Source organism: Haliotis rubra, unplaced genomic scaffold, assembly GCF_003918875.1.
Source record: "Haliotis rubra isolate DU_JTF1 unplaced genomic scaffold, ASM391887v1 Scf429, whole genome shotgun sequence".
Lineage (NCBI taxonomy): Eukaryota > Metazoa > Mollusca > Gastropoda > Lepetellida > Haliotidae > Haliotis > Haliotis rubra.
The window spans coordinates 689,362-704,223 of record NW_025767112.1 but is presented as its reverse complement, the minus strand read 5'-3'; the positions used below and the strand labels follow the sequence as shown (position 1 = coordinate 704,223).

Sequence of the window (14,862 nt, the reverse complement as noted above, 5' to 3'; positions counted from 1 at the left end):
ACTAAAGTAGAAAAACAGAATAATCTAGCTATAAATGTCTTTGGACACGAAGACGACACAACAATAATACACAGGCTCAGCTCGTTGGTGGGGAAACGTGTTATCAATATATTCATGATCCAACGAGGTGAAAAGTATCACTACACGTGGATAAAACATTTCAGTCGGTTGTTGTACGACCAGTCGAAACACGGTGGGAAAAAACACTTTTGTATGCGATGTCTGCACGGTTTCAGCCGAGCTGATTTATTAGAATCCCACCAGGAGTATTGCCAAGGTGTGGGACAGGCGGCTATACGCATCGACATGCCCGAGGAAGGTGACAATATCCTAAAATTCTACAACCACAAGCACCAAATGTCTGTGCCTTATATCATATACGCCGACTTTGAAGCCTTGGTCAAACCTGTTACAGGTGGGACCCCCAATGCTCTACCTACAGGTGAGAGCTTCACACATAAAACACAAGAGCATGAAGCATGTGGATTTGGATACATAGTCGTCCGTTGTGACGGTGAAACGAAATCACCCGTAGTATACAGGGGTCCCGACGCGGTTGAAAGGTTTCTAAAGTGTTTGAAGGAGGAAGAAGAAATTATTAGGGAAAAGTTGCATAGAATCGCTCCCATGCGTATGACCCGAGCCGACAGGTTAGCTCACTCCCGTAGCATTAACTGTCACGTGTGTGACTCACCACTTAACGGTGATTCGGTGAGAGATCACTGTCACATAACCGGTAAGTATAGAGGCACCGCTCATAACGAGTGTAACCTCAAGCTTAGAATCAACCCTAAGACAATAAACATTCCCGTTGTCTTTCACAACTTGAGAGGGTACGACTCTCACTTAATCATGCAGGCCATCGCGAAAATCGATGGTAATATAACGATGCATCCCCAACAACATGGAGAAATATCTCTTTTCAGCTTAGACGGACTTAGGTTCATTGACTGCGTGTCAATTTCTATTGTCGTCATTAGCCAGCCTGATTAAAGCCAACGATACCTTCCCTATCACCGATCGATACACAGACGCCGAGACTAGATCTCTGCTTATGAGGAAAGGTGTGTATCCCTATGAGTACATGGATAGTTGGACTAAGTTCGCCCGAGACCAGACTACCCCCATCAGAGAATTTTACAGCAATCTGACCGACTTCGGAAATATCCGAAGATTACAAACTGCACGCTATTAATGTATGGAATAAACTTGGTTGTAAAACCCTGGGTGATTATCACGATCTGTACTTGAAGATGGATGTACTACTATTAGCCCGGCGTATTTGAGACATTTAGACGGACATGTATCAAGCAGTATAAACTAGATCCGGCATGGTATTACACCAGCCCAGGCCTGTCGTGGGATGCCTTGCTTAAAAGACCGAGTTAAGTTGGAATTGCTTACTGATTATGACATGCACCTGTTCATTGAGAAAGGCTTGCGAGGTGGGATCTCCATGGCAGCCAAACGATACGCTTAAAGCAAATAATCAATAATGTGAAGGACTACGACCCTAGCAAGCCAACCAATCACATTCTCTATCTCGACGCCAACAACCTGTACGGCTGGGCCATGAGCCAGTATCTACCCACAGGGGGATTCGAATGGGTATCATCCGATTTCGATATTATGAGCATCGCGCCGGATTCGAACAAAGGTTATATCCTCGAAGTAGACTTGGAGTATCCCAAAGCATTACACTAATCACACAACAGCTATCCGCTAGCTCCCGAACGTATGAGGGTTAACCCAGACTGGATGTCTGAATACCAACATAACTTGTTAGATAGGCGGGTGACGGGCGTTGAAAAACTTCGTGCCTAACTTAATGAATAAGACCAAATACATCATACACTATCGCAACCTGCAGCTGTACCTGTCGTTGGGTATGAAACTGACCAAAATACATAGAGTGCTGAAGTTTGACCAAAATCCTTGGATGGAGCCTTACATCAGAATGAACACGGACTCTGCGGCTGGCCACCAGTGACTTTGAGAAAACTTGTATAAGCTCATGAACAACTTCGGTATTCGGTAAGACGATGGAAAACCTGAGAAAACGGGTGGACGTAAAGCTGGTTCGGTCGAATGAGGAGGAAAAACTCAGGAAGCTGATCGCTAACCCTGCATTCAACCGTAGTAAGATATTCGATAACGACCTGGCTGCCATACACATGAAGAAAAGTCACATAATATTAAACCGGCCTGTTTACGTTGGGATGAGCATCCTTGATTTATCCAAACACCTGATGTATGACTTTTATTACAACGAGCTGAAGAAACAGTACGATGACAGGTGTGAAGTGCTATACACTGACACAGATTCCCTGCTGATGGAGATTCGAACCGAGGGCGTGTAATGATGACATGAAATAACACCTCGATTTATGCGACACCAGCGATTACCCCAAGGACCATGCCATACACAGCACGGTGAATAAAAGGTCCTAGGTAAGATGAAGGACGAGTGTGCTGGCACGCCCATAGCCGAAAGTACATAGGGTTGAGGCCTAAGATGTACTCTATACTGAAGGCTGACAATGGTGAGATCCGAAAGCTAAGGGTGTTAAGAAGCACGTGGTGAAACAACACATCAAACACACCAGATTCAAGGAAGCCCTGTTCAAGACCGTACCTTTAGACATAAAATGAACACACTTAGAAGTGATGGGCATAGGATATACGGGCTGACTATAAATAAAACATCATTATCCCCTATGGATACCAAACGTTGGATAGCTATTGATGGGATAAACACGCACATCGTCTGGGCATGAGAAAATTGAACCAAGAACATAGGTATAAATAAATAGTGACATGTCACGCGAACCAGAAAAAGTTTGAAGCTATTTACTACAGTCCGGCGTGGATATTGGAAAGGAGCTAGCGCTGTAGATAAGCTATCTAAAATAACTCGGTATCCCGGAGGAGGTCAAAACATGGCTTGAAAAACAAGCACTTTGGCAGATATATTTACCACCACCACGCTTATGTGCCTAGAAGGAAGTTTGGTATTAATATACCTAATAACGTTCACCAAGCAGACCTGCTGTTCCTACCTCAACGACAGGGTGAGACGTAAAACCACAAGTATGCTCTGACTATCGTGGATGTAGCCAGCGGGTATAAGGAAGCTGAACCATTGACCACGAAAAGATTCTGCCCAGGTAGCTCAAGCCATGGAACGCGCATATACAAGCGCAGTCCGTTGACATGGCCAACAGAGCTCCAAGTTGACCCGGACGTGAGTTTATGGGTACCGTGTCACAACTGCTAGCTAAACACGATACAAAGGTCAGGCGTGGTACGGCTGGAGCCCATCGCAGTCAAGCCATAGTTGAGAGATTCAATAGGACTTTGGCTGAACGTTTATTCGGGTATCAGTATCGCGAGGGAGATGGCAACCCGGAAAACGATCGACTGAATGGGTTGAGCGGCTCCCTAAGGTGGTGTCTGCCATAAACCATGAAATCACACGACTCACCGGCAAGAAGCCGGCAGACGCTATCAAATTAAAATCAATAGTTGCAGAGTCGGCCGCTCCATTGCGTGGGAAGGAGAAACAGATACCAGACAGGGTCCTAGTGAGGTATCTATACCAGCCGGGGGAACACGAGGGTGATAGCCGTGAGCGAGCCACCGATCCTATATGGTCAGTCAAAACTTACAACATAGATAAAGTTGACATCAAAGCAGACGAGCCTACCTTGTACTACTTGATGGATGGGCCAGGGAGGGGGTTTGTGAGAGAAGAATTGTTGATCGTACCGTATGACACAGTATTACCTCCCGTCAACACGACATAGATCAAATAAACACTTTCATAGCTTGATCCAACTAAAGCATTATTTAGGAAATGAGGCTTTCTGTATAGGTAATAACAGTAAAAATAAGGTATCCGACTAAAGCTTTATCTATGTAATAAAGCTTTAGCTACCTTGGTCCCGTACCACCATCCTGTCTACTACTAAATATGTTGCTGTGTTCTACTCACTGACCAAACAGTTTGTATGTAAATATGTTGCTGTGTTGTACCCACTGACCAAACAGTTTGTATGTAAATATGTTGCTGTGTTCTACTCACTGACCTGACAGTTTGTATGTAAATATGTTGCTGTTGTACCCACTGACCTGAGAGTTTGTATGTAAATATGTTGCTGTGTTCTACCCCCTGACCAAACAGTTTGTATGTAAATATGTTGCTATGTTCTACTCACTGACCAAACAGTTTGTATGTAAATATGTTGCTATGTTCTACCCCCTGACCAAACAGTTTGTATGTAAATATGTTGCTGTGTTCTACTCACTGACCTGACAGTTTGTATGTAAATATGTTGCTGTGTTCTACCCCCTGACCTGACAGTTTGCATGTAAATATGTTGCTGTTGTACCCACTGACCAAACAGTTTGTATGTAAATATGTTGCTATGTTCTACTCACTGACCAAACAGTTTGTATGTAAATATGTTGCTATGTTCTACCCCCTGACCAAACAGTTTGTATGTAAATATGTTGCTGTGTTCTACTCACTGACCTGACAGTTTGTATGTAAATATATTGCTGTTGTACCCACTGACCAAACAGTTTGTATGTAAATATGTTGCTGTGTTCTACTCACTGACCTGACAGTTTGTATGTAAATATGTTGCTGTTGTACCCACTGACCTGACAGTTTGTATGTAAATATGTTGCTGTGTTCTACCCCTGACCAAACAGTTTGTATGTAAATATGTTGCTATGTTCTACTCACTGACCAAACAGTTTGTATGTAAATATGTTGCTATGTTCTACCCCCTGACCAAACAGTTTGTATGTAAATATGTTGCTGTGTTCTACTCACTGACCTGACAGTTTGTATGTAAATATGTTGCTGTGTTCTACCCCGACCTGACACTTTGTATGTAAATATGTTGCTGTTGTACCCACTGACCTGACAGTTTGTATGTAAATATGTTGCTGTGTTCTACCCCCTGACCAAACAGTTTGTATGTAAATATGTTGCTGTGTTCTACTCACTGACCAAACAGTTTGTATGTAAATATGTTGCTGTGTTCTACCCCCTGACCAAACAGTTTGTATGTAAATATGTTGCTGTGTTCTACTCACTGACCTGACAGTTTGTATGTAAATATGTTGCTGTTGTACCCAATGACCTGACAGTTTGTATGTAAATATGTTGCTATGTTCTACTCACTGACCAAACAGTTTGTATGTAAATATGTTGCTATGTTCTACCCCCTGACCAAACAGTTTGTATGTAAATATGTTGCTATGTTCTACCCCCTGACCAAACAGTTTGTATGTAAATATGTTGCTGTGTTCTACTCACTGACCTGACAGTTTGTATGTAAATATGTTGCTGTGTTCTACCCCCTGACCAAACAGTTTGTATGTAAATATGTTGCTGTGTTCTACTCACTGACCTGACAGTTTGTATGTAAATATGTTGCTGTTGTACCCACTGACCTGACAGTTTGTATGTAAATATGTTGCTGTGTTCTACCCCCTGACCAAACAGTTTGTATGTAAATATGTTGCTATGTTCTACTCACTGACCAAACAGTTTGTATGTAAATATGTTGCTATGTTCTACCCCCTGACCAAACAGTTTGTATGTAAATATGTTGCTGTGTTCTACTCACTGACCAAACAGTTTGTATGTAAATATGTTGCTGTGTTCTACTCACTGACCTGACAGTTTGTATGTAAATATGTTGCTGTTGTACCCACTGACCTGACAGTTTGTATGTAAATATGTTGCTATGTTCTACCCACTGACCAAACAGTTTGTATGTAAATATGTTGCTGTGTTCTACTCACTGACCAAACAGTTTGTATGTAAATATGTTGCTGTGTTCTACCCACTGACCTGACAGTTTGTATGTAAATATGTTGCTGTGTTCTACTCACTGACCTGACAGTTTGTATGTAAATATGTTGCTGTGTTCTACCCCCTGACCAAACAGTTTGTATGTAAATATGTTGCTATGTTCTACTCACTGACCAAACAGTTTGTATGTAAATATGTTGCTGTTTGGCACTGCTATACCTCTGTACTGCAATGAATATATTTGCAGCATGTTCACTATTCAGATTTTATGAATTGATCCATATTGTATATATTCACAAAGTATCTCATGGAACACATTCTCCCTTTCAATATCATCACTCACATGATGTCATTATAGTTACATCTAATACATCGAAAGGTCATCATTATTATTTGTAGACCATGTGACTATGATATTCCTGAGTCCCATGGGACCCTAATTTCAATAGTTAGATATGAGTGATTTTGTACCGTTGCCCACTTGGATGTTTAAATCAGCAATATAAAATTTCCATAAAAACAGACACTTAAATATTATTTCTGTCCACATTGATATTCATCTCTATATTTTCTGAGGACTAATTACAAAAACATAAAATGATTTTAATAAAGTTTGATACATACATCCTAAGGTTTAGCTGCAAGAGCAAGAAAAAAAATTTAAGACTGCCAAAAAAAGGACACATTTTATGATGTTTAGTTTTTGCAAAAATACTAACAATACATTTAATAAACAAATTCAATTTGGATGTTTAAGTTTCCAATGTCAGGGAGGTGCAAAGGTCAAATATTGCAGCTGAGACAGACATGGAAAATCAGATTTGAGTTCACTGTAACTATCAGTGTCATCAAGAACTACATTTCAACAATGTGTCTTAGCCATCAGGTTTTCACAATAATTAGTTGTCTATCTAACATGATCTAATGTAAGCAGTGGTATGGAAGTTATATCCTGTTGCATTTCAAGTCAAGTATGATCTAGAATCATGTGGAACAAGTATAGACAAATCCAGCGTTGTACAGAACTTTCAGGGAAGTATTAACATTATATTAGGTGGAAAGAGTATTTCTCTTTTCTCTAACATAATGTCAAAACCTGCAATGAACATGTATTCACCCTGGCTATCCAGACTAGCCCTATTCTGGAAGCCTGACCACTGTTGCTGTTAGGTAAATATTATTAATACTGACTTTATTGCTATTACCACTGCTGTTGCATTCTATATTCCCATTAAATGTTGTTCTGCCACTGTAATTACTTTACAGTAATTCATGTTGATTAGTAAACTGAGTTAATATTTGTTTGATATTTCTTTGTTTCACACTACATTCTTTTACCTATAGATTTCTCAGTTAACTTATTGTTTCAGTTTTGGACAAATCAACACCTTCACACAGGGTTGATCAATGACACCTTTTTTATACATATAATATATGGTCATTTTAGTTAGTATGTCCAACTTGTATACTATATACCACCAACATATTAGTGTTTCCCCCAGGATTATGAAAGGGCAGGGTAGACTCAGAGAAAAAAGGGCACTTTAAAATTCAAAAGGGCATTCAGCAAACAAAAAAGGCACAACAATTAAGGGTTCAGTAATTTACTGTGGCTGACATCATTTGATGCAAGTTCATAAAATTATTCGTTCATATTCTCCTCTTCTTTCGTGCCAAGAACTTGGCCACACACGTCCTCAAGTCAATGTCAGTAGAAGAATTAGCATTCATGCTGACCATAAGTAGCTTGGTGCAGTTATTTACTTTCAGCCTGTTCCTATGGTCTGTCACAATGAGTTTCACCCTGGAGAAGACCCTCAACCTCTGATCCATTTCGTCCTTTCATATTCCACTTCGTGCAAAGAGAACAAAACATCATGCAGCTTGTTTCACCCTCCTCGTTTCCATCCTCAACGTATTTTAGCCAGGGGCGACCTTGTTTCCACTTGGTATCGAAGACAAGCTTGTGACCTGCATCTTTCTTCTTCTGAATTGTCTGAGGAGCTGGGTCACTGGATGACAACCACTTGTCAATGTCATAGCAAACAAGTTCTGAATCTTCTACATCGGGTCTGAAATACACATACAAGTCAGTTTTATTTCCAGCCAAAATTTATTGTATTTCGTAAATTGGTAATAAGAAAACATCCTTTGAAAATTAAGAAAATAAGAATAGTAAAAATACCTTGTACTAATGAAAGTACTTATTCACACACAGAAAAAACATTTCAGTTGAGGATAAATTAGGGTAAAATATCAGATAAATATACACAAAAGTTTGGAACAATTATTTTTAATTTTGAAAATCTTTAAGACTAGATATGCTTTTGTTCATTGCAGACACCTTATCCACCACAAAATCTACTAACTTCAAATTAAGTATATATAGAAAAATTAATTTCGTATTTCTACCGATATTTTAGAATATGAAAAACTACATGTATGCAGTGCAAAAAATAAACTTAGATACGTTCAGAAATAGACATGTTTGATGTGGCTTCGATTCCTGTATCTATTTCGTGTGGAATTATTACTTAGGTAATTCGAAATTTTAACAGATATACCCAGCGTAAATATTTAACAATAGCAAATGAGAGGGTTTTGTGTATATCTAGAAAATCGAAATGAAAAATACGTGCTTCCGAAAGATTTCTTTCAGAGCGAGGTCGACTGAACAAGGAGAAATTAAAAGTAAAAAAAAAAACATATTAGAATCTATTCACAATCATAATATTAGAGAGGATAATAATCACCGGTGTGTTTTAAATACTTGAGACAAGCATTGCAAAAGGAAAAGGAAAAGAAAAAACTTCGGAATAATCTGAAGTGATCATGTCCGATATGGCTTTCCTTTGTTTCATTCGTTTTTATTTTCTCCTCACAAAAAGACTAAAATAAGATATGGACGTAAAGTATTTACAGCAAAGATTCTTAAACATAATAGAAACAGAATGGGCATGTTTAATTAGCTAAAAGGAGATCACATGAACCTAGATTATTGCTGGAAATGTTTTCTAATTTTGCCGCTATCGGTTCAAAATGGCGGAAGTCATTGTCAAGTCGTACCTTTTTGGCGCGAAGAAATCCAGGAGTCGACGACACTTCCTTGCTTCAGCCTTCACAGCTTCTTCTCTTTTCCTCTTTGTTCTTTCTTTGGTTGGCATTGTGAATCAGAATGAAAGTGAACAAAGCCGAAATCGCCATGGCTTAAATAGGTAGTTTTATTGCACAACAAAAACATCCGGGAAGGGACCTAACTCCTACCTTTGTTAAAATCCGGAAAATATTGGATTTTTCAAAGGGCAGATAATATGGCGATTCAAAAGGGCAAAGATTCAAAAAAGGGCAGAAGCTAAATAAAAGGGCGCTAATGAAATATGCCAGGGGAAACACTAAATAAAAACATGGAGTCAACTGTTACAAAGAAGTCCATTCTGCTCCAAGGGAGCCTCCCCAGCCCATAACATGCTATGCTATATATATATATATATATATCACCTCAGATTAAACACTTCTAAATACTACAAAGAGTGAGTGAGTGAGTATGGTTTTATGTCGCTTTTAGCAATATTCCAGCAATATCACGGTGGGGGACACCAGAAATGGGTGTCACACATTGTACCCATGTGGGAAATCGAACCCGGGTCTTCGGCGTGATGAGCGACAAGTTTAACCACTGGGCTCCGCCACCACCCAAATACTACAAAGAGAACAAGGACGTTGTACCGGGATACCAAGAGAAAACCTTTGAGCATAAAGTTGACCTGATAGGAAAACAAGCAAAAAAAATTCAGGAAAGATTTATTGATGACTGCTTTATGCAACAGTCTTCCCTAGAATGGATGGAACAGACCTACAATACTATAAGATGTTCACTGGTCATGAGGGGGCCATGGGTTGATTACTAAGTCTTGGACATGCTTCAGTTCTCAGACTTTCATTCTTGTCTCCAAACTAAGCATAACCACAACGGTTGGGACTTCAGCAACAGACCTACATTACAAAGTCTTGGACATGCTTCAGTTCTCAGACTTTCATTCTTGTCTCCAAACTAAGCATAACCACAATGGTTGGGACTTCAGCAACAGACCTACATTACAAAGTCTTGGACATGCTTCAGTTCTCAGACTTTCATTCTTGTCTCCAAAGTAAGCATAACCACAACGGTTGGGACTTTAGCAACAGACCTGCATTACAAAGTCTTGGACATGCTTCAGTTCTCAGACTTTCATTCTTGTCTCCATACTCTCAAACTCAGCATAACCACAAGCCATAAAAGTCATGGTTGGGACTTTAGCAACAGACCTACATTACAAAGTCTTGGACATGCTTCAGTTCTCAGACTTTCATTCTTGTCTCCAAAGTAAGCATAACCACAACGGTTGGGACTTCAGCAACAGACCTACATTACAAAGTCTTGGACATGCTTCAGTTCTCAGACTTTCATTCTTGTCTCCAAAGAAAGCATAACATGATAATTTGGGTATTTCAAACAGAGGTTTTAATCAAAACATACTTAAGAAAATCTATGAATTGCTTGGTTGAAAATATGAAACAACAGCACAAAGTCATTGATATCATTACAATAGTAAATGCTTTTCTTGAAAATGTCAAGTGGTCATACTGAGTGCATGTCAAGTGTGATGGTATTTGTGGAGTAAGTTTCTTCCACATTAAAAAGATTAAGAAACATAAAAAAAAACAGAAACCTCATTACTTCTGAACACTAATTTCAATTTTCATTACTTTTGTCTTCAATTAAGGTACTGGTTTTATATTTTATAACTTTTGTAACTTCACTTTTCAAGTTTTCATACATCCTATCTTTGCCAGGTTTCACTATTCATAAACCTCAACACTTTCTATAGACTTTATCATGTTTATATCATGCCTCTGATATACTATACAGTTTCAAACTGAACTTACTGTTAACAGTTCTATATGTTTCTATGCTGATTATGTTTAAAAAGTTATCCATGAAATAAAACTTTGCATAGATGACAAAGGCGTAGATAAGAATGTGTTTTCATTGCTGGCATGATGCCGACATTACACTAAATGTTGACTCACTCAACTCCACTTTTCACTCATAGTTGGTTTGTACACAAAAAAGTGCAAGAAGCGTTACGTTACATCAGCATGAGAGACACGTGACATTGTTTGAAGTCTATATGATGGCAGTGGCAGAGATATATCATCAATTTCCTCCTTGATGAAAATTGCTGATCCATGCTCAGTGCTGGAAAGCAAAGTGGCATATCCATCAGCATAGAATCATGCCTCATCTTCATTTGCATATAAAACTTAACAAAAATGTTTAGTGAATATCTTTCGTATACCATATAAACTCAAAAAGAAATAAAAACCTCTCATTAGGAAAAGCAATGAAGAATCACAGATATGGAACTGAAGAGCACAACAATTGTTTCCAGCCTAAATCCAAGTTGTGGACATGGAAACCCGAAAAACATATTTTTTTAAAACTTCAAAATGTACCAGTTCATCACTATCTACCACATATCTATGTACCAACATTGGTGAAGAAATATTGCATGGTTTTCAAGATCTGATCTGGAAATACCCTGTAAGCACTATCGCAATTTTCAGCTTCAGTCAAAGTTGTTGCCATGGAAACAAACCCAAAATGTTGTTGATTGATCCAGTTTAGGATGTCCCAGGTCATTGCATCTACTGAAACAAAATAGACTGTACAAAATGTGCTCTAAAAGCAAATCACATTGCTGCATGCTTCCACCAGGCAATAGGTCTGACAATAAGACATCATCAACATGCAGCTCAACTCCATTCTCAACGGCCAAGTGTTATGCTGAACCTTACAAATCTCAGATTGCCCACATATGTAAAAGGTTTACACAACAACCAAACTAAGGTGACCAGGATCACTTGTCATGTCATCTGATGAGTCCTGGTTCACTTCGCACTGAGGCAGTGCTTGAAGGGAATGGTTGTGTCTGACTACTTCCAAATGAACATGAAGCCAATATCTACTTGAGACCTCCTGACAGGCTGCGCATCGGTTATGGTGCAGGGTGGCATCAGTATGACTGAGGAAACCCAACTCCACATCATGGAAGGAATGGTCAACACACAGTGTTATCAGGATAACATACTGGCATCATTTGTTTCCTTGCTTGCAAGGAATTTTGTCTTTCAGAGCACCAACGATAAAGTTCACTGAGCACAAATCATCAAGGCTCACCTCAAGAAGCACAAGATCCACAGAATGCCATATCTGGCAATAAGCCCAGACCTTCCCCCCATTGCAGAAGAACATGTTGGCTGATCTTGGCGTCAACTGGAAGATGTATCTTGAGCAGAACAACATGTTGGCTGATCTTGGCGTCAACTGGAAGATGTATCTTGGCAGAAGAACATGTTGGCTGATCTTGGCGTCAACTGTATCTTGGAAGAACATGTTGGCTGATCTTGGAAGATGTATCTTGAGCAGAAGAACATGTTGGCTGATCTTGGCGTCAACTGGAAGATGTATCTTGGGCAGAAGAACATGTTGGCTGATCTTGGCGTCAACTGGAAGATGTATCTTGAGCAGAAGAACATGTTGGCTGATCTTGGCGTCAACTGGAAGATGTATCTTGAGCAGAAGAACATGTTGGCTGATCTTGGCGTCAACAGGAAGATGTATCTTGGGCAGAAGAACATGTTGGCTGATCTTGGCGTCAACAGGAAGATGTATCTTGGGCAGAAGAACATGTTGGCTGATCTTGGCGTCAACTGGAAGATGTATCTTGGGCAAAAGAACATGTTGGCTGATCTTGGCGTCAACTGGAAGATGTATCTTGGGCAGAAGAACATGTTGGCTGATCTTGGCGTCAACTGGAAGATGTATCTTGGGCAGAAGAACATGTTGGCTGATCTTGGCATCAACTGGAAGATGTATCTTGGGCAGAAGAACATGTTGGCTGATCTTGGCGTCAACTGGAAGATGTATCTTGGCCAGAAGAACATGTTGGCTGATCTTGGCGTCAACTTTAAGATGTATCTTGGCCAGAAGAACATGTTGGCTGATCTTGGCGGCAAATGGACTGACTGACTGACTGACTGACTGACTGACTGACTGACTGAGTTTGGTTTTACGCCACTTTTAGCAATATTCCAGCAACATCACAGCGAGGGACGCCAGAAATGGGCTTCACACATTGTACCCATGTGGGATTTGAACCGGGGTCTTCGGCGTGACGAGCCAACTCTTTAACCATTAGGCTACCAACCGCCCAGTGGGAATTGGAACAAGAGTGAGACAGAGAGATCTCCTCAAATGGACATTGTGAAACTCATATGCAGTATGACTCATCAAGTGAATGAATGTTTGACAAATCAGGGTGTGGTATAACACACTTCTCATCCAAAAAGATCAGCTTACCAAGGTCATTTTCCATCTTTGATCCTAATCATCCCTCAAGATTGTTAGAAGTCAAAACATCTGTCATACTATTGGTTGTAATGTGTACCCTAGCCATTCTTTTGTGATACAAGTACCACGAGAAAGGAATATATCTTACAATTTATTCCCAACTGTCCACTACTTTTTTGGAAGAGAACAGATACGAGTCAAGAACAATTTTAAGGATACACATGTCTGACCAAGACCTCAGAAGAGAATGGTCTGTCATGGGAGCATGACACACAAACAACTGGTTTCAACAGGATTCAGAAGTTCTGGCACCTAACAGTCGGACACAATATTGATTTCTTTGTCACCAGTTCATATAATCAACAACAGATCTAGACACGCAGAAGTACTCTACTGAGCTCAGTTCAAGGTTAGCGGCAACTTTTAATATGTGATTAGATAGAACTTTCAGTTGCAATCTATTTTTGAGAATTAGGCAAGTCACAAAAATATCACGACGCAAAAATGTCTGTTGGGCGGGGTACTCGCAAAAATATCGTGACGCAAACATTTTGTGATTTACAGTATATGATCCCCCTGAACCAAGTAGTGGTCAGAATAAGTTGTCTTCAGTCTTGTCAACAGATGTATTATTATTTACAGTAAAAGTAAGAGGAAACTATTTATATTAATTGAAAATTGTCCATAAAATTTAACTTCAAACAACAATTTGAAAGCATCAGGGAATCAATAAAAGTCAGCTCAAACTAACCCCATCTTATCTCAATGGAACAGGTGTTTCTTATCAATTTTCATTTTGTTTTATTTCTATTTACAGTGAGAAATGTTAAAGTATCCACAATGGCACATGATGAAACTGAATCACTTGAGGTATGTTGAGTGGTTTTATGCATCACTCATTCAGCGTTATACGATCATATCTTGTTTATACCACGTGCCAGGTGCATTACTTGCCAGGCTTTACACCATTAGATATAGGCAGAGTAATATCAAACCTTATGTGGATCACATAAAATCACATGCAACAAAGGGGTACTGCTACAACGTATGATACACAATGGCCGAGTGAAGGGCCGGCATGAGAAATTCAGTAATGTTATCACAGAAGGCATATCTAACACAAGAGACTTCTGAAATATCTCTAACTTACATAATGCTGCAGCTTCATTGACATTCAGGTTTCAGATAAATGTCTAAAACTAGTATCTAGATTAACTGAAAATGGGAAGGTCAAAGGCCAAACCTGGTAAAAGAATCAAAAACAGGAGAAAAATGTATTTATGTTGACCACATACCCGGTACCTAAGTAGACACCACATTTTACATACTCTAAAATTTGACGACTTTTATCCAAAAATGTTATTCAGAAGTCAAACTTCTGAACTTCTTAGCTGTCATTGTGAAAATGACTATTTAAAACACGCTAAAGGGCAGTATCTAGAAGTCTGTTGATAGGAAACATCAGCTCTAATTATAAAAACAAGGTACAAGCAGGAATACAACCAACAAACTTAAACAGTATCTGCACACAGTCTTCTTTACAATACATGTCACAATATTGGTGTAAAATATACAAACAAAAATGTTAACTGGCAATCTAAAATTCTGAACTGCAATATTTATTTTTCGCCCAGTTGAT

At 39.4% G+C, this 14,862-nt stretch overlaps 2 protein-coding genes across 2 annotated transcripts in view; both read right to left on the bottom strand.

The window, feature by feature from the left end:
• The window catches only part of LOC124288909 (tetratricopeptide repeat protein 28-like), a 223,761-nt gene that overhangs the window by 172,115 nt on the left and 36,784 nt on the right, over window positions 1-14,862 (bottom strand).
• Window positions 7,419-9,065, bottom strand: LOC124288910. The gene is made up of 2 exons (XM_046725503.1): window positions 8,897-9,065; window positions 7,419-7,902 (listed from the first exon to the last, which is right to left on the bottom strand). Exons 1-2 carry the CDS (start codon window positions 8,992-8,994, stop codon window positions 7,608-7,610), a joined length of 393 nt encoding a protein of 130 aa, XP_046581459.1. The 5' UTR covers window positions 8,995-9,065; the 3' UTR covers window positions 7,419-7,607.

Coding starts and splice junctions, on each gene's coding strand:
- LOC124288910 (XM_046725503.1), bottom strand. CDS start 8,994: ATGCCAACCAAAGAAAGAACAAAGAGGAAAAGAGAAGAAGCTGTGAAG. Junction 7,903..8,896: donor GATTTCTTCGCGCCAAAAAG/GTACGACTTGAC, acceptor TGTGTATTTCAG/ACCCGATGTAGAAGATTCAG.